This window comes from Saccopteryx leptura, chromosome 1 (genome assembly GCF_036850995.1).
Source record: "Saccopteryx leptura isolate mSacLep1 chromosome 1, mSacLep1_pri_phased_curated, whole genome shotgun sequence".
Classification (NCBI taxonomy): Eukaryota; Metazoa; Chordata; class Mammalia; order Chiroptera; family Emballonuridae; genus Saccopteryx; species Saccopteryx leptura.
The window spans coordinates 288,508,801-288,534,128 of NC_089503.1; the positions used below are offsets into that span (position 1 = coordinate 288,508,801).

Here is a 25,328-nt window from a genome sequence, read left to right on the forward strand (position 1 = left end):
TTAAGGAATTCCTGTAGTGCTATAAACTTCCCTCTCAGTACTGCTTTTGCTGTGTCCCATAAATTTTGAGTTGTTTTATGTTCATTATCATTTGTTTCTAGGAATTTTTTTTATTTCTTCTTTGATTTCATTAACTCATTCATTATTTAATAACATGCTATTTAGTTTGCATGTGTTTGAGTATTTTTCAGTTTTTCTGTTGTGGTTGATTTCTAGTTTCATGCTATGTGGTCAGAGAAAATGCTTGATATGATTTCAATCTTCTTAAATCTGTTGAGCCTGCTTTTGTGTCCTAACATGTGGTCTATCCTAGAGAATGTACCATGAGCACTTGAAAAGAATGTATATTCTGCTGCTTTAGGATAAGAGGTTCTAAAGATATCTATTAAATCAAGTTGATCTAGTGTATCCTTTAAATCTGCTGTTTCTTTGTTAATTTTCTTTCTTGAGGATCTATCTAGTAATGTTAGTAGGATATTGAAATCTCCTACTATTATGGTATTGCTGATCTTGCCTTTTATATCCATCAAAGTCTGTTTTATATAATTAGGAGCTCCTATATTAGGTGCGTAGATATTTATGATGGTTATATCTTTCTGTTGGATTGCTCCCTTTATCATTATGTAGTTGACTTTCTTTATCCCTTTGTTTTAAAGTCCATTTTGTCTGATATAAGTATTGCTACCCCAGCTTTCCTTTCATTTCCATTTGCATAAAATATTTTTTTCCATTTTTTTACCTTTAGTTTATGTGTATCTTTTGTTTTAAGGTGTGTCTCTTGTAGACAGCATGCGTATGGGTCCTGTTTTCTTATCCATGCAGCTACTCTATGTCTTTTGATTGGATCATTTAATCCATTTACATTTAAGGTTATTATTGATATGTAGCTGTTTATTGCCATTTTATTCTTTAAAATATATTCCTCTTTTGCTGTGTTCTTTCCCCCCTTTGTTCTGTTTACATCAGGCCCCTTAACATTTCTTGCAGCCTTGGTTTGGTTGTAATGAATTCCTTGAGTTGTTTTTTTTTTGTCTGGGAAGCTTTGTGTTTCTCCTTTGATTTTAAACAATAGCCTTGCTGGATAAAGTAGTCTTGGTTGTAGGCTCTTGTTCTGCATTACTTTGAATATTTCTTGCCATTCCCTTCTGGCCTCAAGTGTTTCTGTTGAGGAGTCGGATGTCATCCTTATGCGGGCCCCTTTGTAGGTGATAGCCTTTTTTTCTCTAGCAGCTTTAATATTTTCTCTTTATCTCTTAGCTTTGCTATTTTAATTGTGATGTGTCTTGGTGTGGATTTCTTTGTGTTTCTCTTTAATGGAGTTCTCTGTGCTTCTTGAATTTGTGTGACATTTTCCTGCCTCAACTTAGGGAAATTTTCTGCTATGATTTGATTGAACAAGGTTACTAACCCTTGTTCTTCTTCTTGAGGAACTCCTATGATGCAAATGTTGTTTCTCATTAGATTGTCACACAGCTCTCTTAGAGTTTCCTCAGATTTTTTCATTCTCTTTTCTTTTTGCTGCTCTGCTTCAGTGTTTTCAATTATCTTGTCTTCTAAATAGCTGATTCGATCCTCTGCTTCATCCAACCTGCTTTTAATTGCTTCTAGTGTAGTCAGTCTTCATTTCAGATATTGTATTTGTCATTTCTGATTGGTTCTTCTTTGTTATTTCAATGTCCTTTTTAATACTTGTTATTTCTTTATTTATGTGCTCACTGTAACCTTCCATTGTTGTTCTAAGATCTTTCAGCGTTCTAATAATCATTATTCTAAACTCTGCCTCTAGTAGTTTGCTTATATCCATCTCACTCAGCTCTTTTTCTGAGTTTCTCTTGTTGAGTCATTTAGATTGCATTTCTTTGTCTTCCATTTAGTTTGTGTTGTCCTGGACTTCCTTGGCTGGGACCTGGGGGAGATCAGTGGGGTCACTGCCTGTGACTGGTTCTTATCCACTATTTGGGAGCTACAAGTTATCCGGATCTTGTGGGTATTTCTCCTGGGTCCAGGTGGCATTGTAAATATCAGCTGCACTCTTAGGTTTACTTTTATCTACTCTTGGCCTGGGAGAAGTTACTTTAAAAGTTCAAGTTCCCCTAAACTCCGCTTTCTATTGGCTTTTATTGCTGGCTACTTGTTGGGCTCAGTACTGTAACTTAGTGATTAGGTACAGTATTAGATGTGGTCTACTTCTTCGCCTCAGGTGGTTTTCTATCCAGACATTTTAGCTCCTGTTTTGTGGTCTTTCTACCTGGCCAGTGCTGCTGTTGCTGCTGGGGCTTTTGGGTCCAGGTGCTGCTGGCTCCAGCCCACCTCCAAAACTGCCACTGCCGTGGTCAGCCAGCGCGACCACCTGGATCACCTCGGGGACTGCCTCTGTTTGCTCAGCTCTCAGTGGCTGCCCTGCCTCGGATGTCGCTGCACCCTCTTGGATCTCTGCCAAGGTCGCCCTTGCTGAAGTTACTGCTGAAAGCATGTCTGTACCCTAAGCAGGTTAGCACGCTGCCTGGATTCCTGCAGTAGCTGGTGCAACTTCCGCCGTTGCTGGAGGACTCCCGGTTGTGCACCCCCCGCGCTTCCCCACTCAGTTTCCACTGGGGCTCTGCCTCTGCTTGGATCACTGCTAAGGGCACGCACAACCTCAGGCGGGTTTGTTCGCCTGCCTGGCTCCCAGTGGCTGCCAGGTGACTTCCGCTGTTGCTGGCCCACTGTCCCACGTGTGCCCATGTTTGCCCACTCAGTTGCTACTGGGGCACGCTCAGCCCTGGGCTGGTTTGTGCACCTGCCAGGCTCCCCGTGGCTGCCAAGCGACTTCTGCCATCGCTGGAGGACTCGCGTACGCACCTGCGCTTCCCCACTCAGTTGCCACTGGGGCTCTGCCTCCGCTCCAATCACCGCCAAGGGCGCACCCAGCTCCAGGCCGTTTGCGCACAAGCCAGGCTCCCCTTGGCTTCCAGGCTAGCTCCACCCTTGCTGGCAGGCTTGCGCGTGCCCTCGCGCTACCCCTCCATTGATTCTCGGGCCTCCATGTCCACCTAGGGTGGGCCACTCAAACCTGCACTAGCCCAGGCTTCCCCAACAACTAGGGCGGTCCCGCTTGCTTGCTCAAACCGCAGCCACGCCCTGCCGCCTCAGGCCTGTCTGCCTGGAGGCGAGCACTCAGCAACGGGATGGGTGGCATAGCTTAGACCTCTGTACTCCCTATTTGTGTCCCTAATACGGCGCTTGGCTCTAAGTGCCTTTGTTTTAGTTAGGGTAGGGGAGCCTCCGGTGGACGGGGCACTTTTTCTCCTTTGCTGGTGATATTGGTTCACTTTAAATTTGGGGAGTGACTCAGCCCAGGGATTAGGGTGTCCTCCTGGGGCTTTGGAAAAGTGGCTGTGAGCGAGGTTCTCGGTGCAGTTACTTTAATACAGAGCCTGGGTCTAGGAGTCCTGCCTCCTTCTCTCAGACCGTATCCAGGCTTTTTTTCTCAGCCAAATATAGTCCCTTCAGCCCCTTCCCGGCTCCAGGGCTCTAGGTTGGGATTCCCGTTTTGGGGATAAGGACCTGCAACTCGCTGGACAGCCCTCCGCTTTGTGTAAAATCCTTCTGGGCACTGAGTGGGTCCCTGCTCCCGGGAGCGGGGTAGACTCTCCCCGTCTCCACCCCCTGAGTGGATTCATATTCAGTGTGGGTTCTTTGGTGGTCCTTGGTTGTAGAATCCTCCTAGTTCAGTCCAAAATTTGTCTTTCACGATGAGTGTTCTCAGATTTAAGTTGCAATCCACCTTGGCTCTGGGAAGTGGGAGTTGGTGTGTCTGCCTACTCCATGGCCATCTTGGCTCCCCTGAAGGGTCTTTTTTTGATGCCAAGCAGTCATTAACCCCTCAGCAGTTTAGCCAACCCAAATTGAATGACTTAGTAAGAGATCTGGGCCTATCAAAGAAAGCAGCTGAGTTATTAGTCTCCAGGCGTAAAGAAAAGAATGTACTTCACCAGTCAGCTAAAGTGTCCCATTTCAGGAAGTGTGAACAAATTTTTGTGGACTTTTTTTCCGAAGACAAACACTTTGTTTACTGTTATACTATCAGTAGTCTTCTCAGCCAGCTAGGTGTTACCACTTACAGTCCATCAGAATGGTGGCTATCTCTCGACAGCTCTAAATGGAGTCTGAAATGTGTTCTCCTACACAACGGTAATGTTTATGCAGCAGTTCCAATTGGTTATTCAACTCATCTGCCAGAAGATTATAATGACATAAAAATTGTCCTCGACTTTCTGAAGTATGAGGAGCATAACTGGATCATTTGTGTGGATCTTAAAATGGTAAATTTCCTGCTAGGACAACAGAGAGGTTTCACAAAGCATCCTTGCTTTCTGTGTTTGTGGGACAGCCAAGCTCGGGAGAAACACTGGACACAGAAGGAGTGGCCGAAACATGAAGCTCTGGAAGTAGGGATGCAAAATATTGTGAACGAACCTGTAGTTAATCAAGACAGGATCATTTTTTCCCCCACTTCACATCAAACTTGGCTTAATGAAGCAGTTTGTTCAGGCTTTGAATAGAGAAAGTGAATGCTTTCAACATATTATTTCTGCTTTTCCTGCCTTGTCTTTTGAGAAGATAAAAGAAGGTGTATTCGATGGACCTCAAATTCGAACCTTCATACATAATGAAGAATTTGCCAGGAAGATGAATAAAGAGGAGAAAGCAGCATGGCATTCTTTTGTGGCAGTTACAAAGAACTTCCTTGGCAACAAAAAAGCAGAAAACTATGAACTTCTGGTTCAAAGGATGCTGTTGACTTTCTGTGACATTGGATGTAATATGAGCATTAAGATTCACTTCCTGAACAGTCACCTTGATAAGTTTCCCAAAAATCTTGGAGCTGTTAGTGATGAGCAGAATATTGCTGGAGCATCAAATGAGATTGTCCTCAACAAGTACACAAACAAAAGAGCTACAAACGCAAGTTTTTGCCTGAATAGAATTTAAAGAAGTTTGCACAAATTTTATGATTAAAATAAATGTTTTAATATGTTCTATTTTAAAATTGTAGACAAATTCTGATGCAATGATATCTTTTAGTGTATTAGTGTATATACTGCATTATATAAATTATTATATTTTGCCTGACCAGGCAGTGGCGCAGTGGATAGAGCGTCGGACTGGGATGCAGAGGACCCAGGTTCGAGACCCTGAGGTCGCCAGCTTGAGCACACGCTCATCTGGTTTGAGCAAAAGCTCACCAGCTTGAACCCAAGGTCGCTGGTTCCAGCAAGGGGCTACTCGGTCTGCTGAAGGCCCGCGGTCAAGGCACATATGAGAAAGCAATCAATGAACAACTAAGGTGTTGCAACGCGCAATGAAAAACTAATGATTGATGCTTCTCATCTCTCTCCGTTCCTGTCTGTCTGTCCCTGTCTATCCCTCTCTCTGACTCACTCTCTGTCTCTGTAAAAAAATAAAATAAAAAAAAATTATTATATTTTCACAAAGATGATGCCTGAGAAGACATTCTACTTCATTATGTTAAACTAAATGTTGAAAATTTTACTATAAGATGAAAACCTAAAATCTTGAATTGCAAAACAACTGTAGCTTACAGAGAAAAACTAATGTCAGATTTGAGATCAGCACACTTGAATTAGGTAAGAACAAGTGTTTTTGTGGGTGCAACAAAAATTTTGTTCCCCAGTGTTATAGTCACCATGTTTCACATTAGGTCCTCAGCTCTTATTCATTTCATCTGAGGGTTTGTACTCTTTACCAACTGCTCCCTATTCCCTCCACCCCCGCCCCTGCCCCTGGCAACCACTTTTCTACTGTTTGAGGTTCTACTTTTGTTTTGATTCCACAAATAAGTGACACTATGCAGTTTCTGTCCTTGAAGTTCTTTGAGTTTAACATCAGTTTCTCCCTCTGCAGACTCAGTCAAAGCAATTTGCTACGGCAATCTTCCTAGTTTTGTGTACTTCAATCTTATTCCTGATTTCAGCTATTTAAACTTTGGGGTTTTATGTGATTTGAATTTTAATTAAATGCATCAGCAAATAAATGAGTCATAATGTAAAGAACAGTTAGTAGTAGTCTGGAATTAAATTCCAGATGTTTTCAACAAAATCTGAGAGCTAGGAAGGACTCAGAGAAAATAAATTGCAACAAGAGGGCTCCTCTATTTGGAGTATAAGCATTAGAATAGACCCTGTTAAAATTTTTTTTAAAGATTTTATTTATTCATTTTAGAGAAGAGAGAGAAAGAGAGAGAAGGGGGAGGAGCACAAAGCATCAATCCCCATATGTCCCTTGACCAGGAAAGCCTGGAGTTTTGAACCAGCAACCCCAGTATTCCAAGTTGTCACTTTATCCACTGTGCCACCACAGGTCAGGTGATCCCATTAAATCTCTATATGGCATATGACTCCAAAACCCATTGAAACATAAAATTCTGAGAAAATAATTTTAAATCATATAAGAAATAAAGCTTTCATACTCTTCATATATAAAAGGGCTTACAAATAAATAGAAAGAATGGGCATATTAAAATGGACAAAATGTATAGTTCACAACTACTCATGTATATGACATGCATTTTTGAGAAGTTTCAAATGATCATTAATGATCAATGAAAAATTTAAACATTAATAAAATTAGCAAGGATATAGGGTAACTGGTAATTTAAATTATTGACAATGAGAGCATAAATTCTTATAACCATTCAATTAATCACCAACTCCTGTCACTCTAATTGATCTCTACAGAGATTGTTACATGATTCATGGTCAGATTTTTAATTAAGCAATTGTAGAATAACATGTATAGTTCCTTATCATGATTTCTTAATTACAGTGATTTTCTTCTATTTATGAACAATGTTTAAAGTCATACTCTCCTTCCACCCACTACAACTGTGTTGTTGAATAGCGGTGTAGTTATTTTCTACAAACATTTTCAATCCCTTTCATCGGTGTAGAAGATATTTTGTGACTTAAAAAAAACAACTATCGTTACAGTATTAATTTTTTGCATGTGTGATAATGTAAGGCATGGTAATATCTTATTTACTAATTTGTAATTTAAGGAATAATACATACTCTTGAATATTTTCTGAGACAAACTTAGATCCATGTTTCTTGTTGTGAACTACGTGTGAGTCAAAGTCTTGAAGACTAGAAAATGAAGACAAGGCCTAACTTTAGAGGTGAAGCTTACACTTCTTTATGACCACAAACTTAGATCATTAAATCAAAGAAAGAAAGAAAAACAAGCAACAATAATAACACCAACAAACTCCACAGATCAGATCCATGCCTCACATTCTGGGGCAGGTGTGAGTATATGTTGAAATCCCATAGAGTAACTGCAGGGATATAGAACATCTCTTATGATAATTCCAACCTGCATTCACCTTGTGCATTCTTAACAACATACACATTGAAAACAACAACAACAACAACAACAACAACAAAACCCATATACTAGGTGTCTGAGGCAAATAGAAAAGAAAGAAAAATGACACTAAAGCTCAGACATCCAGTCTCCATCTCTGGCCTGACTCCCAGATCTGAGAGTCACTCTTGGATTAGATATAGTTTAAAGGTGACATAGTTTTAGCCTGACCAGGTGATGGCGTTGTGGATGGAGCATTGGACTGGGATGTGGAGGACCCAGGTTTCGAAACCCCGAGGTTGCTGGCTTGAGCACAGGTTCATCTGGTTTGAGCAAGGCTCACCAGCGTCAGCCCAAGGTCGCTGGCTTACGCATGGGGTCACTCAGTCTGCTGTAACCCCCCAGTCAAGGCACATATGAGAAAGCAATTGATGAACAACGAAGGTGCTGTAACAAGGAATTGATGCTTCTCATCTCTCTCCCTTCCTGTCTGTCTTGTCTGTCTCTATCTGCTCCTCTTTCTGTTTCTTTCACAAAAAAAAAAAGAAAAAAAAAAGAAAAAAAGAAAAAAAAGGTGACATAGTATTAAATGGATCCATGAAGACCATTAAAACTGGTTTTGGACCCATAGCTTTTTAATCTCTGAGAGAACCATAAAAGTAGGCTGGATATTAGAGTTTCATTCTAAGTAAATTGTTATAACATCAACTATGTTACATCAGGGAACAGGGCTCTTTCCACCCCCATTTGCTTCTGTTTATAGAAACCAAACCAACTTTTCTCTGGCCTCTTTGTCTATGGCATAAAGGAGGGGTCTAATTACTATTAGTTCAAGGAGCATATTTAACCAATCATTTGTTTTTCTCGTTGAGCCATACAACTAGCACTCAATTAATTTTAATTAAAAAAATTGAGCCAACTTATATCCATTATTTAAATCCAACTATTTTCAAAGCAAACCAAGGTACCGTAGAAGAAAATTCCAACTGTATAGGCTAACCTCTTCTTTACCTTTTTGTTATCCTAACCAAAATTTGACACCCATAAATAGAATTTTGAAAATGATCTTTACAAGTTTGAATAAAGAGCATAAAATTATATTCTGGGTACAGGAAATTAAAAAAGTCTTTATCAGCACTTATTTGGAAAATTCGTTCAGAACAAGGGCTCTTTAAAACAAGATTGGACGTGTTATTGAGCACTCAATATGTGCAAGGCACAGTGCTAGGCATTTTATTTTTATACATGATCTCAATCATCAGAACTAACCTTCAAAGTTGGTTTATTATAGCTGTTTTACAGAATAGAAATAGAAGTATGCCTGGACTCCAAAAGCTCACTTGACATCCTTTCCTAATCATTATCACTACTCATCGTCTCAAAGATAATTACTATCCTGATTTTTAACACCATAGTTAGTTTTGCCTCTTTATAAAGATGAATGTGTAACTAACTTTGTGTTTGTGAAATTCACCCACATACTACTTAATTGTAGTTTTTAATTTTAATTGTTTTAAAGTATGAACACTACTTTAAAACAATACATAAATATTCTTACATGTGTTATTAGGTAAATATGTGCATAAATGTAAATAAATCATTTTACCCACATATAGTAACTGAGTTCTAGAAATGCTACCTATTATTTTATGTTTGTTATGATTATTTTTTACAACTAGTAAAATATGTGACTAAAACTGTTTATAATTTCTGTACCAGATATTGTCTGAGTTCTTCTTAACTAATTTCCTGGCTCACTTTTAAAATCATTCCAGTATTTAAAAAAGACATACCTGGACAAGTGGACATACATATCAGTTACTACTTTAAATCTTGACAAGAACCACTCTAATAGTACAAATATTCTCCTTTTTAAAAATTCTTTTTCTAAAATTTATTGATTTCAGTGAGAGAGGAAAGGAGAGGGAGCAAGTGAGAGAGTGACACAAACATCTATCCATTCCTGTATGTTGTGCCTTGACTGGGGATCGAACCGGCAACCTTTGCACTTAGTGGTGATGCTAGTTACAAATATTCTCTATGCTAACATAAGAATTGCAAGTTCTGGGAAACTACATTTCCTTTGTGGTTCAGTTCTTAAATTTACAGATGAGACAGTAGTGTGCATTTTTATACCTTGACTCCAGTAATCTTCAGATATAGATGCTCCTGATACTTGTGGACAAAATGGAGATTCAGAACAGTAGATTGGTGCAATTAGGTACATTTGTAAATGGTGAAATAACTCTGTTTAATGGCAGATGATAGGGCATGACATGGACTTTGTTCTTATACTGGACCATCTTCTGATCAATATTTTTCTCTCATACTTGGATAAAGATATATTTAGGTTGACTTCTAAAATTTACAGTCTTCAAATTCTAGCTTTATCTTCCACAGCTGAAGATACAGACATTACTTTGTTAGGCAAAGAAAATGCAAAAAGAGTGATAGAATATCAGTCTGTATTTGCATATTAGCAAATAAGAAACTATCTTGTCATCTATTTCCTCACATGGAAAATTGGAGCAGATAGCCATGGCAAAAAACAAAACAAAACACAAAACAACCCCCCCCAAAACTCCCCCCCCCCCAAAAAAAACCCCCAAGTGGCTGGACTAGGTGAAAAGAACAGGGCTGGTATTCATGGAGATAAGGATGGCCAATATGTTAGAAGTGGTTGCTTTTAGACTTGAGACAAATCCATGATTTAGATATCAAGTAGAAAAATTTAGTATATTCAACAACACAGTTCGAGAATTTAATGTCTTTGGATAACATACCTAAAATGGAAAAATGTATTCAATAATGGTTTAAATTTTTTAAAAAATCTAGAGGGCTCTATTATATCCAGTATGTAACATATTAACAAACAAATCCTATAATTAGTCATATAATAGGGGTTGGGAACCATTTTGGCTGAGAGAGCCATGAATGCCACATATTTTAAAATGTAATTTCCATGAAAGCCATACAATGACCCGTGTATGTTATGCATTATCCAATAAAAATTTGGTGTTGTCCTGGAGGACAGCTGTGATTGGCTCCAGCCACCCACAACCATGAACATGAGCAGTAGGAAATGAATGGATTATAATACATGAGAATGGGCCCTGGCCAGTTGGCTCAGCGGTAGAGCATTGGCCTGGCGTGCGGGGGACCCGGGTTCGATTCCCAGCCAGGGCACATAGGAGAAGCGCCCATTTGCTTCTCCACCGCCCCCTCCTTCCTCTCTGTCTCTCTCTTCCCCTCCCGCAGCCGAGGCTCCACTGGAGCAAAGATGGCCCGGGCGCTGGGGATGGCTCCTTGGCCTCAGCCCCAGGCGCTAGAGTGGCTCTGGTCGCAGCAGAGTGACGCCCTGGAGGGGCAGAGCATCGCCCCCTGGTGGGCAGAGCATCGCCCCTGGTGGGCGTGCCGAGTGGATCCCGGTCGGGCGCATGCGGGAGTCTGTCTGACTGTCTCTCCCCATTTCCAGCTTCAGAAAAATACAAACAAACAAACAAACAAAAAAAACCATGAGAATGTTTTATATTTTTAATGTTATTACATTTTTATTAGAGATTTGTCTGTGAGCCAGATGCAGCCATCAAAAGAGCCACATCTGGCCCTGGCCGGTTGGCTCAGTGGTAGAGCGTCAGCCTGGCATGCAGGAGTCCTGGGTTTGATTCCCGGCCAGGGCACACAGGAGAAGAGTCCATCTGCTTCTCCACCCCTCCCCCTCTCCTTCCTCTCTGTCTCTCTCTTCCCCTCCTGCAGCCAAGGCTCCATTGGAGCAAATTGCCGGGGCACTGAGGATGGATCTGTGGCCTCTGCCTCAGGCGCTAGAATGGCTCTGATTGCGGCAGAGTGATGCCCCAAGATGGGCAGAGCATTGCCCCTTGGTGGGCATGCCGGGTGGATCCTGGTCGGGTGCATGCGGGAGTCTGTCTGACTGCCTCCCCGTTTCCAGCTTCGGAAAAATACAAACAAACAAACAAAAAAAAGAGCCACATCTGGCTCGCGAGCCATAGGTTCCCAACCTGTCATATAACAGTCATATAACTAAAAAATGCTAAAGCCATTTCAGACTTTTAAATATTTTCTATAAATGTTTTGCATACTTTCTCTGTGTGTGACTTAAATAGTCAATATTTGTTGAGGTTATATTAATTTCATATTTTAAAAGAACATTTCATTTTAAGAAATGAAACAGATTATGTACATTTACTTTGCATGTAGAAATCTTGCTAAATAATATTTTAATGTATTAAAAATACTTTTGGATTTTCTAATCTTAATCATAATCTGTGAATAATGACAGTTTTTTTTTATGCTTTACAATTTTATATCTTCTACATCATTTCCTTGCCTTACTGTATGTGTTAGTGAAAACATCCAAAAAATAAATGTCATAGGATGTTTATGGCTTACTTTCCCCAAACTCAGGGGTAATAATTTCAATATATCATTGATAAGTGTAGTATTTCCACTAGGTTTTTGTAGACAACTTTTTTTTTCAGGAAAAGGAATATTTCATTACATTTTCAGTTTGATAAGAACATTTATTATGAATAGACGTAGAATTGTATCAGACTTCTTTTCATTTAATCTGTTAATATGTTAATGTATTATTACATTAATTGGTTTTCTAATGCATCATTATTGGTGTCTTATTGACTATGTAATCTAAGGCAGTTTAGCTTCTATTTAGTTAACTATTCTTGCTATGGTAATGAAGAGCCTCCTTATACTTACTTGTAAGTGCCCTTTTATTAGTATCAGTAAGTATTGATTACTTTCTCTTTGTACCACTCCTTGCTCTTGGTTGCTTCAAAACCCTCATTTCTTGGTTTCCATCCTCCATCTGACTGCTTTTTAGTGTTTTCTTTGGTTTCTCCATTTGCTGATGTTCTTCAGAGCCCTTAGGGCTCATCACCTCTTATAGAATCAACTATGTGCTTGGCTTATAGCTCAAAGTCCTTTTCTGTCATATAATAAAAAATACCCAAGTGCCTAATCCATCTTTTCACTCAGATGATTTACAGACTTTTCAAAATGTTCAAAACAGAACTGACCACTTTTCAACTATTCTTCTCTCTCCTACCCCTGGGCTTCTAAACCTACTCTCTCTCCTGTGAGTCCCTCAGGTTATAGTACTTCATGCATCCAAGGTGCAAAAGAAGCCTCAATGCCATTGCTGGCTTCTCTTCATTCTTATAGCCCTCAACTAAGCCTTACTGCCTCTGCCTCCTGAACGCTCCTCATAGCCATAGATTTCTCTCCACCTCTAAACATTAATGTAGTCAAAGCTCTCATTCCCTTCTCCAAAACACTACCAAACTTCTTTATTTCATTCAGCTGGCTCTAAAAATTTCCTCCCTCCCTTCCTTCCATTTTTATTTTCTTCTTATAATTTCAAATATTTGTCCTAAATTAAAATACTTTTGTTAATATGAAACAATTTACCAATAGTTCATTACACATAATTGTTCTTGAAATATACACTTTAAAACATTAATTAATAGAATTTAATTGAGGAGTGTGACAGAAACATTGAAAAAGACCAAGTTTTTATTTTATTTTATTATTTCATTCATCTTTTTTGGATGTTACTTGGCAACACTTAAATTCTTAATACTAACAGTAGACAGTTGCTGACATACCAGGACTGAAAGTCTATAGCTCTGAGTTTATTAATGGCTTTTGTAAAAATCATTGTTCCTAGAATGTAGAACAGATACTTTTGTTTGCTGTTTCCTTATTTTATCTGAAATGACTTTTTACCTATTTTCTGTCTGTTAAGGGTAAATTGACAGCATTATGCCGCTGCCCCAAAGGAACAGCAAGTACAATGGTAAAGAGCAAAACTGGGGAATGCCGAGTTGTGAAGATGTTACTCTGAGATACCTGAGGAACACTGAGATTGAAATTACAGTCAATTATCAGAAGCCTTTCATTTCAGAAAAGTCGTTTGGGTTTTGGTGTGTTTTTGTATATTATATGATGAATCCAAAATATGACTTGCCAGTTTCCTCATGAAATTCCAAGTAACTTCAAAATCCAAGTTGAATATCATCTCCCTCTCTCTCCTTGATAATAATGTTGTAATTATCTTTTCTGTGGTCATGGTATCTTTCTGTGTTTTCACTATTTTATAGATTTATTAATACTTTGTTTTTTTATTTGTTTGTTTCTGTAGTAACCTATATTGCATTAGAAAAAAGTTTCCATGCAGAGCAGGCACTTACAATTTATATTTATTGAATAATAACTAAATTATTTAGATGATCTCTAGAGCTTTTTTTGAAAAACAACTGAAATATTTGGATCCAAATAGTCCAGTATTTCAGCTGAGGAGTAAAATACAAATCAATGAAAAAGAATCTGACCAATATTTGCATGCTAACATATTTGACTTTAACCTTTTAATCATTGCCATGAGTGAAAAATTTTCATCTGTGCCAATGACAGACGGACACTCAAAGCGTTTGGTTTGGAAATTAGCAGCTCTTTCAAAGAAATAAAAACATTTTTAAGAAAGTATATGGACTGTATCCAACAGCAAGAAGTTCAATTTAAGACTGAAATTGCAAAAAATAAGCAATGAAGAGAAGTATTAGAAGTGGATGCTATTTTGCAACAGTTTGATTATAATTTTGTCTCTGAGATGTAGTATCAGAAAGTTGGATTTTTTTTCCTGTGGAAATGCTTTCTGGATTGGATATAATCTTTCTGATACTGTCAATAGCAGAATTCATAATTGGAGTGCTGGGGAATGTGTTCATTGAACTGGTAAACTGCTATGAATGTGTCAAGAACCAAAACATCTCTTTAGCCAACTTCATCTTCACTTGCTTGGCTATCTCCAGAATCAGCCATTTGTTGGCTTCACTGCTGCAATCACTTTCAGTGGTACTACCTATACACTTAGATTCCTCTTATAATCTAGCAAAACCTACCACTTTACTTTGGAGAATAACTAATCACTTGATTAATTGGCTTGCTGCCTGCCTAAGCATTTTCTACCTCTTTAAGATAGCTCACTTCTCCCATCCCCTTTTCTTCTGGCTGAAATGGAGGATAAACAGAGTGGTTCTTGTGATTCTTGTATTTTCTTTGTTCTTTTTGATTTTTGACTTACTATTATTAGAAACCTTTAATGATTACTTTTTGAGTTTCCATTTACAAGACAAACGTAATTGGACTTTATATGCAGATGAAAGGAAAACTCTGTATTTTGAAACCATGCTTCTTCTTAGCTTGAACTATTTGTTTCCTACTGTTCTGTCTCTGACCTCATTGCTCCTTTTATTTCTGTCCTTGGTAAGACATACCAGAAATTTGCAGCTCAACTGCATGGGCTCAATAGACTTCAACACAGTAGCCCATAAAAGGGCCATAAAAATGGTGATGTGCTTCCTCTTCCTCTTCACAGTTCATTTTTTTTCCACACAAGTGGCAAATTGGATACTTTTTATATTTGCAAAAAACAGGTTTGTCAAATTTGTCTTGTTAGCGGTATACATCTTTCCCTCAGGCCACCCGTTTCTTTTGCTTCTGGGAAACAGCAAGTTAAGAAAGACTGCCTTGAAGGTACTGCAACACCTTGAAATCTCCTTGAGAAGGAAAAATCTGTTCCAGCTTTACAGGTAGACTTTCCAAAGTCTTTTCAAATATAATAACTTAATGAGAGACTTTGAGGATCAATTTTCGCTTCTACAGGTTTTTTTTTCCTACTGGATTCCTATTGTTAAGCATAATTAAAATTTCCCCTAGCATAGGTTGCTTTTGATGATTATTCACACATAGCCAGCCAAAATAATTTTAAAAGTAATAACTTTTGTTTAAAACATTGGTTACCAATATTTTTAAATCTCCAATATTATTTTAAAAGAGAATCTAAATTATTTAATTTTATATGCTAGAGATGCATAATTCAACTCATATGGGAGGAAAGAAGCATGTAGTTATTTAGAAATCAAGAAAAATGATAAACTTGACTATGTAGAAGATGTATAAAATGTTGATAAAAAAGTTAATTGAGCAACTAAAGTCAGAGATGGGAAAAACATGACCTCATAGCTTAAAGGTTTTTTTTTTTATCAAATATAGAAGCATTGCATTCTTGAAAGGACTTCATGATGCAAGGGAATGAGATGTTTAAGAATAATATTTGTAGTGCCAAATGAAATGATCTTTAAGTAGAAACTGGAAATATATACTTATAATGCTAATCTTAATTTGAAGATTATTATTATGAAACTACCATCATAAATATTTTTGATGTATCTAGGCATTTATTAATTTTGCTAAATTCCAAGATATGCAATTTACATTTTCAGAGTGGCAGAAATTGATATCTCTACCATGTTATATAAAAGACTTAAAGTTATATAAAAGAATTATTCAATTCAAAATCGCACTCATATTTACTATAAAAACATCATAACTATACTTTAAGATTATGTTTGTGTCTGTGCATATACATTTTGTTGTAACCTGATCACTAGAGTTTTTAAGAAACAAATAGACACAGGTCAATAGGGAAGGCATTGGAAGTAAAATTTATAACAAAACCACAACGTACATTTTGGATATGCATAAGTATATACAGTGATGTTTTTAATACTCTAAATTCACATTGTAAATAAGGTTAAGGATGAGAAAGTGTACTACAGAATTTTAAATATGATTGTATGGATTATAATATTGTATAGATGATATACATGTATAAATAATGCAATTCTTTAAAAATGAATTCTTTTTTATGGTTTAACTTTGATATGGTCTTTAAATTGTGTTAGAGTAAACAAAGAAAAAGCTGTAATTAAATAGTGATAAATATGTAGGTTGTAAATTAATACTAATGGAGCCATTGGCAAGGATACTGCTCTAGGGCTGCTCCTTGGAGCAGGAAATGATGTTAGAATGAACATTTCCCCATCCTCCTACACCATATTTAATAAACTAAACTGCAAGCACCTCTAGGTTATGTGGTACTTCTGTGTATCAATAACAATACTGATGTTGATAATAGTTTTAATGATAAGAAAGAATTTCTATTTAATTTTATATGCAAGAGATGCACATAATTTCAACTCATATGTGAGGGAAGAAGCATGTAGTTCTTTAGAAATCAAGATGAATTATAAACTTGACTATGTAGAAGATGTATAAAATGTTGATAAAAAAGCCTGACCAGGCGGTGGAGCAGTGGATAGAGCAGCGGACTGGGATGCGGATGTCTCAGGTTCAAAACCCCGAGGTTGCCAGGGCTCATCAGCTTGAGCATGGGGTCAATGGCTTGAGCGTGGGATCATAGACATGACCCCATGGTCGCTGGCTTGAGCCCAAAGGTTGCTGGCTTGAGCAAGGGGTCACTCGTTTTGCTGTAGCCCCCTGGTCAAGGCACATATGGGAAATCAATCAATGAACATCTAAGGAGACTTAAGGAGCCACAATGAAGAATTGATGCTTCTCATCTCTCTCCCTTTCTTCTCATCTCTCTTCCTTTCTGTCTGTCCTTATCTATCCCTCTCTCTGTCTCTGTCAAAAAAAAAATGTTGATAAAAAAGTTAATTGAGCAACTAAAGTTTAGTAAATTATAAATTACTAAATAATTTATATTTAAAAAATAAAAGGTACATATATTATTTTGGACACCACTTAGTGTTTTACCAAAGATTACCACTGGATTGATCTTGACCTGGTAGAAGATAATATACAAATCAAGCCAAATACATTTCGATTCATATACTCAGTTCGCTAAATATTCTTTCATGTAAATGACTTAAGGATAATCTTGTACTCTTTATAAGATGATAACCAAAAATATCTTTAATGTTTAACTAAACATTTCTAAATATAGCAGGTAAGTCACCTGAGACATTGAAGAAAATGTAATGTCTCTTTTGAGAGATCAGTATAAGTATGGGTTTCTATCTGATAGGGTTCAAGAAGATATGCCTTGCTATAAAATTTTTAGCAGGTAAGCTAGATAGAGTAATTGAGCCAACTTACAAGTAACCCTTCTTTCTGTTAAGTAGGCTTTTGGGATAAATAAGTTACTTTGAAACTAGGAGTAAATCCATACTTATTACAGGGCTTTATTTCTGACAAAAAAGTATAGTGATGGACTAATAAGAGAAGACTAAGTCACAGGCTGGGCTTATTGCAATTGATGTACTGTAATCTGCATAAATGAATGGCACCTGAGATCAAGTTCTGCACCTACACTTTCTCCATAACAAGAGCCTTTGTGGAGGACCCAACAGCAGCCAAGCCACAATTCAAGAAAAGCTACTCCCAACACATGCATTGCCAGTCCAATACAACCTGGAGAATAAAGACTGGAGGAAAGACTGACATGACTATATCCCACTCTGGGACCAAAGAGTTGGGGGAAGAAAGATATTATCATTGATTTCTTGTTAACTACCCTCTATCACTCACCAAATAAATGTTCATTTTAAGAATCTGGGTATAATCCACTGTTTGTTTCCATTTGTCCACACAAGTGATTTATAGGAGAGAAACAAATAGCTCATTACTACTGATGAAACAGTTGTATCTCTGATCCATAGGTCTAGTGCTGAAGGCATCAGATAAGACATAGATCAAGCATATAGCAAGGCACATTTTCTTGAACCCTAGTGATTGTATATATCAGATAGAAACACATACTTATACTGATCTCTCAGAAGAGACATGACATTTTCTTCAATGTCTCAGGTGACTTACCTGCTATCAATTTGTAGGTGGCTTCTCCTTGGCAAGATCTTGATTAGACCCCATCTCCTCTGAGCCAAGGAAACCCTGTAAGGGGTATTTGCATCATCACACAATCATTCTCAATTCTGTCATTCAAGTCAGTGGATATGTTGTTTAGAGTAATCTATGTCCTATTCAGGACCACCCTTCACGAGAACAAATTGATCTGAAAAGTTTAATGAATTTGAGGAACAGATAGAGGCAAACTTTTTTGTCTTTTTGTATACCAAATCCCATATCACAGACTATAGATTTTCAAATTTTCCTTCTTAAAAAAATAGCAATACAGATGCAGACTTTGAAGACCAAATAAATACCAAACCATTCTTATTTTGAGCATGAAATTCTAATGCTTGTCAGTGTGGAGGTTGGTGTTAGTAAGTTGGACTGGCCCTGTCTTGGGTTTGTCATGAGGAAGAGCCAGTGGGGATATGCTTTCCCTCTAAAGATTTTGAGGGGGAAAAAAAGGAGCTCCCTGTTTTGAAAATTAAAAGAGTATGCTAGATGAAACAAAAATCTACAATGAAATATGAAAGGATGTTCAGGGATAGCAGTGATTAAGCCAGGCAAATATCTTCCATTTGTGAAAGATGAAATCTCTGTCCCTTCGAACTATGGCCCTGACTCCAGCTAATTCTTGTTTTGGGGCTGGGGTACAGCCAAAGAAACAGTAAGTGTCTCTCTTACCTAAATAAACACAAAGACCAGTACTTCAATTTAGTGATTATCAAAGGAGTTATTGCTAAGTTCAATGTATGGAAGTTCCACGTTGTGGTTCAAAAAGAAATAGAAGCCTACTTCTTTGCTGGCAGATAAATAGAAAAGCTTGCTATTTATAGGATCAGATGGATCATCACAGCTAGGGGAGCATGTGTTGCTGGCTTCTCTGTGAGTACTGGGAGATCTATAAATGTCGGCTTGGGAAGGGGAAAGACAATAGAAAAAGTCAAATAGAAAAGCTCATGCATGTTATTTCACTGGAGATGTCATAGATACAGGGAGGAAACAGGTCAAAGAAGACTTCTGTATGTATTTTCTCACTATTCCTTGGAGGAAATAACATTCTTTTACTGATCAAATCAATGTTCACAAATTTTCTGATTTTAATTCTGGCCCTTATAGGTCTAGACTAATTATTTTGGACTTTCACTATAACATATACATAAACTTAATTGTTACCTGTCCAAACATTTTGTAACAATCTACCTTATATTTATATATACAATAACACTTTTTCATGATAAATATATAACACAACCATTTTAAGAATGAAGCATGTAAAGACAGTGCAACCCAGGAGCTGAGACAGGTCTGTAGTTACTGTAAAAATTAAAAAATGTGATTCTTACCCTGGACTTTGAATTTAATTCTCATAGTGTACGGTGCTTGTGATTTTTAAACTTGTCCTTACATGCTTTAGATTGGGTTGCTTCTTTAATGTCACTATGAACTCAAGTATTCTTTAATGACTAAGCATCTCTTGGCTGACTTGTTGCTATCTGGCTTTTGTCAACTGCTAAAACATGCCTACCAGTGGAGTTGTCTTCTTCAATAATCTTCTATACCATTTCAGAGCATTTATAAAAACATCAGAGATCTCTAGGGCCTCCTTGCCCCACTGTCATGAAATCTAAAGTATCCTACCCCTCTCCAACTCCCTGGGCTTGAAAGTAGTTCTCTTTCATGAGGAAAAGTATAAAGGCCTCCACATCCTGGGTGCTAGACCAGAACTACAAGGATTAGAGAGCAGTGTTGGTTATTTCAGTAATCATTCATGAGTTCATATATTATATAAGTTGTAAATTTTCTCTAGTTTTAAAGAGTTGCTTTCTTTTCTTGCATTTATACTAGTTTCACAGTCAAGTCTTATTTTCTCTTTTTCTGTGTTCCCAATAGAATTATCAACTAAGTTAGCACTCATTCCTTCAACAAATAGTTATTGAGGAACTGACCAGATGGTGCCACAGTGGATAGAGAGTCAGCCTGGGATGCTGAGGACCCAGGTTTGAAACCCTGAGGTTACCCGCTTTTTTAATTTAACTTAATTTTTGTTTTGAGTGTGGGCTCATCTGTCTTGAGCACAGGATCACTAGGTTGAGTGTGGGATCATAGCCATGACCCCATGGTTGCTGGCTTGAGCCCAAGGTCGCTGGCTTGGCTGGAGCCTCCCAGTCAAGGCATATATGAGAAAGCAATCAATGAACAATTAAGGTGCCACAACTATGAGTTGATGCTTCTCATTTCTCTCCCATTCTGTCATCTCTCTCTCTCTCTCTCTCAAAACAAACAAACAATCAAGGACATAGTATTTGCCAAGCCCTCCCTGTTCTAGGAATTGGATATAGATCAGTAGTCAACAACAAAATGGACCCTTCCCTCCAGAAGCTTTCATGGTTGCCATGGTTATGTAGTGGTTAAGGTTATGTGGTGTAAATGCCTGACATTAAGCTTTTGATTGCCAACTGTATGACACAGCTTCTAGTAAAACACTTAGATAAGAAACTAGGTCGCTCCAACCCACGGAGTTCCCCATTTAGAAAATCCTGGGTAATCTAGACCACTGACCACTTGAGTGATTCCACTTTTCTCTTCCTGGGCCCTAATTTCCACTTACATGTTTTGCAAAAGTTTGTGGGCAAATTTTTGTCACATGAAATAGTAATAATTCATCTAATGTTGCTTTTCCCACCACTCTGTGAGCTGCTTTATGTTGCTTCCACTTATTACACTTATTTAATCTGTAATAGTGTCTAAAATATGGATTTTATTATGTGAAATTAACAAATAATGCCTGTATAATAGAGATTATTTTTAGAGAAAGCTATTAAAATTAAGAAACTTGAATCCAAGTAGTGCTGAGTTTCAACTGCAAAGGAAAGTACAAATCAGTGTAAAGGAATGTCTCCTATCTGCATGCTTGCTTACCTGACACCACTCTTCTGGATGTCCTCACAAGTGGAAAACTGCTGCCAGTGCCAATGATGAGTGGGCACATTTACTGTTTAATTTGGAAAGAAGTAGCTGATTAAAAGTAATGTTAATGTTTCTCAGTAAGACCTGTGAGACTGGATCTCCTTGCTCATAGTTCAGACCTACGGCTGGAATAAAAGAGAAATCCTTCAGAGGATAAGTGAGACAGTACCTGAGTTTTTTGGAGCATTTTTAGCATAAAAGTAAAAAGTATCAAATTGAGTATTATTCTACATTTTGACAGCAAAGAAATCAGTGAAAGATAATATTAGCTCTCTGGATACTTTCTATAGAAATGCCATGTTTAACTTAGAATACTTTTCTGATAGCTGCAATAACTGGAAATACTTTTCTGATAGCTGCAATAACTGGAAATACTTTTCTGATAGCTGCAATAACTGGAAAGTTGAGAGATGGGTTCCTGGGCTTAGTTAACTGCATTGACTGGGTGAAGAGTCACTCTCATCAGCTGACTGCATCCTTACCAGCCTGACTCTCTCCAGAATCACTCTTCTTTGGATAACACTATTTTGATTCATTTCTAATGGTGTTGTGGCCACATCTATATGCCATTGATAAACTAACAAAATTTACTGGTATTCTTTGGACACTGTCCAATCACCTACCTGGTTTGCCACCAGTCTAAGCATTTCCTATTTCTTTAAGATAGTCCATTTCTCCCAACCTGCTTTGCCTGGCTGAGGTAGATAATCAGCAAAGTGCTATTCGTGCTTCCACTGGGGTCTTTGTTCTTCCTGATTTTCAACTTTGTGTTAATAGATACACTCAGTGATTTCTGGATGAATGACTATAAAATACATAAAGAAAACTTAATATGGTCTTTACCTGTAAGTAAAACTGTGTTGTAAGAGCTTGATTGTTTCTAATTTTACCTACTTCTGTTTCTTCTGTCCTTGACTTCACTGCTCCTTTTTCTTCTCTCCTAGATGAGACATACCAGGAATCTGCAGATGAATTCCAGCTCTAGGGACTTCAGCACAGAGGTCTGTAAAAGGTCCATGAGAGTGGTGACATCTTTCCTCCTCCTCTTCATACTTTGTGTTTCTTTCCTCCTACTAACAGGTTGGAGTTTCCTCATAGTGAAGAAACAGACAGCCAGTTTGGTTTCCCTGTTAACATCAATTATTTTTCCTTTGGGCCACTCATTTATCCTAATTTTGGGAAAAAGGAAGCTGAGACAAATTGCCTTGGCACTACTGTGGCATCTTAATTGCCACGCGAAAAAGGTGGAAAGTTTTAGGTTCATAGACTTTTCCAGAACTTTTTATATTCCAAGAGAATTAAACCAATGGGGAGACATTGAAGATCCATTTTAACTTCTGTCTCACTGGATTCTTTTAGATAGTACTGTACATAACAAACATTCCCTAGAATGACCTATAAACTAACAACCTACTGAACATGTTTTAAAAAGCAAGTATTGTCATTATAACACTTGCTAATAACAAAACATGAGACAATATGAAAATATATATTAATTATATATGTATTAATTTTATATGCCCTTGTGAATGTTTATTTATATGTGAAAAAACTACATGAGTTTTTAGAAGTAAAAATCCCTTCCAAGCTGGAGCAAGTGAAGTATTTTACAATATTAAGTTAAAAATAAATCAAGGAATAGAAATGCTAGAAACACATAATCTCATAAAAGCAGATATAACTTTTAAAACAAAGAAAGCAGACTATTATAAGGAATTTATGCTAGAATAGATACTATCTTTGCAGAATAAGATAAAATCTACTGAATTTATAAAAGGAAATTGAAAATTATTGCTATGTGCATAATAACACTTATATATCTACTCTACAAGGATCAAAATCATACCTAGACACTGAATTTTTGTGTAGGGTCTGTGTGCACGTACAAATTGTATAAACACTACTGTCCCTTGTCAGAGAGGATAAACCGACCAACTCCTCAGGGATAAAAACAGTGAGGAAAGTTTATAAGAAAATTCACATATTTGTTTTAGAAATGTTTGGGTGCTGAGTTGACTTTCATTATAAAACAGTTGAAATGAAATCAAAGTAGCTGAAAATGTATACAGTCTGAAGGCCAGCAGGTAGTCAAATTGTGCTTGCTAATAATATTACAACTTTGAATATAACAGTTTGAAAATATAGTAATTTTAGAGATGATAATCGTAAACATAAAAAACTATCAATAATGAAGAAATCTTTGTTACGGTTACAATCACCATACTTTTTCAGTGGTAGAGGAAAACAAAAACAATCGAGAAAATAAATGTTGACTATATGTGGGTTATAAATTAATTTTGGTGGGGCAGTGGGTCAAGTGTGATGCTGGAAAGAATATAAAAACCCTAAGGACTTGTAAAGTGTATTCATGGAACTGTGCTATAGGATGCTCTGATGTATCTATGATGATAATGATGATGATGAGACATGTATATCCAGACCTACGTATAGATTTAGGTTTTTAAACTGTATTCATTATGTTGGACACTATATAAGAAATTACTTGCATGGGAGTGGGGGGAATTGGATGAAGATGGTCTAAATGTATTAGCTGTCAGTCCTAAGATAAATAAGTACTGGGAATATAATATACATCAGGGGTAGTCAACCTTCTTATATCAATACCTACCGCCCATTTTTGTATCTCTGTCAGTAGTAAAATTTTCTAACCGCCCACCAGTTCCACAGTAATGGTGATTTATAAAGTAGGGATTTATAAAATTTATAAAGCAGAGTTACAGCAAGTTAAAGCATATAATAATGATTATTACCAAGTACTTTATGTCGGATTTTTGCTAAGTTTGGCAGAATAAATCTTTACAAAACAACTTACTATAGTTAAATCTATCTTTTCATTTATACTTTGGTTGCTCCACTACCACCCACCATGAAAGCTGGAATGCCCACTAGTGGGCAGTAGGGACCAGGTTGACTACCACTGATATAGATGATATTATATTTAAATATGATTATAATTAAATATAATTAACACTGTTTTATGGTATATTTGAAAGTTTCTAACAAAGTGGATCCTAAAAGTTTTCATCATAAGGAAAAGGACATTTTTTGGCATCTATATGAGATTATATATAGAAGTCAACTAAACTTAGTCAAGTCATTATGCTGTATACCTTAAACATACAGTGCTGTATGTTAATTATATTTCAACTGAAAGAAAAAATAAAAAGATCTCCTAATGATTAAAGAAATATGAAATTCTAATCATACTGGCTATACCTTAGGTTCAGATGTGAAGAATAGTTTGGCTTAGAAATAGTATCTTCCAGAAAAAAGTTAAAGATTATCTTGTACTTATTAGAAGCAAGCATATTTAGTTTTAGTTTTTAGATTTACACTTTAATGTTCCTAAACTTTTCTTTAATGACTAAGATAAAAAAAAATATTTAAACAACTAAGTAAAACCCTTGTTTCTTCTGAGTTGGATTTAGCAGTAAACATCTCATTAGAAGTAAGGCCTCACTTCTTGTGTACTAAACTTTGGAGAGATGAGGCTCAAAGAAGCAGAGGTCTATTCCTGGTAACAGTGGCACAGAAAAAGGCTATTAAAAGATAAAGCCTGGGTAACAGGCTGAGTAGTCCCTACTGCTTGACTGCATTCTCTCTACTAAACTGGCATTTTGAGATTAAGCCCTGTGCCTCCTCTTTCCAAAGAGCCTTTATTAGATACCTTAACCATGACACAAGAAAACCTTCTATTGCATCTATAGCTAGTCCCATACAATCTGGAGAGAACCGTATCCTATTCTGAGACCAAATTATTGTAAAAATGATGGTCATTGCTTTTTTATATTGGTACCTCTACTTCTTAGTCCCATGTTTAAGTGATTTAGTTTTAAAAATAATTTCTTTATCCTTGCATGTAGAGGTAATCTGCCCTTTGAATTTTAAAGCTTCTATTAATTATATTCCTCTCTGACTTCAGTTTAAGATGCTCTCAAAGTTTTCTTTCTATCAATGACAAAGCTAAAACAGTCTCTTGACAAACAACAGCTCTATTTGAAAGTGAAAGGGGTACTCTCGGATGTATTGCAATTAAACTACTAAGAATTCCAGTTTCATTTGTTATAGACACTCATGAATGTTCTTTGGCTTTCCAGTTGTCCCAAGAGCATTGCTGAAATTTGTATTTGTGGGGTTTGGGAGTGAGGAGGCATTGACTTCAACTGCAAAGGTTCATGACCTGGCTCCGTGGTAATCCTGCTAGGCAATAAACTATC

At 37.2% G+C, this 25,328-nt stretch overlaps 1 protein-coding gene and 1 pseudogene across 1 annotated transcript; both read left to right on the forward strand.

Annotated features, from left to right (window-relative positions):
• The first annotated feature begins 14,052 nt into the window (after positions 1 to 14,052).
• On the forward strand, positions 14,053 to 15,000 carry TAS2R42 (taste 2 receptor member 42). Its single transcript, XM_066361163.1, has one exon. It carries the CDS (start codon positions 14,053 to 14,055, stop codon positions 14,998 to 15,000), a length of 948 nt encoding a protein of 315 aa, XP_066217260.1.
• Positions 15,001 to 17,277: 2,277 nt separating this feature from the next.
• LOC136388349 (taste receptor type 2 member 42-like) lies at positions 17,278 to 22,424 on the forward strand (annotated as a pseudogene).
• Positions 22,425 to 25,328: the final 2,904 nt, after the last annotated feature.

Excerpts from the sequence above, each read along its gene's own strand:
- TAS2R42 (XM_066361163.1), top strand. The coding sequence starts at position 14,053 with ATGCTTTCTGGATTGGATATAATCTTTCTGATACTGTCAATAGCAGAA.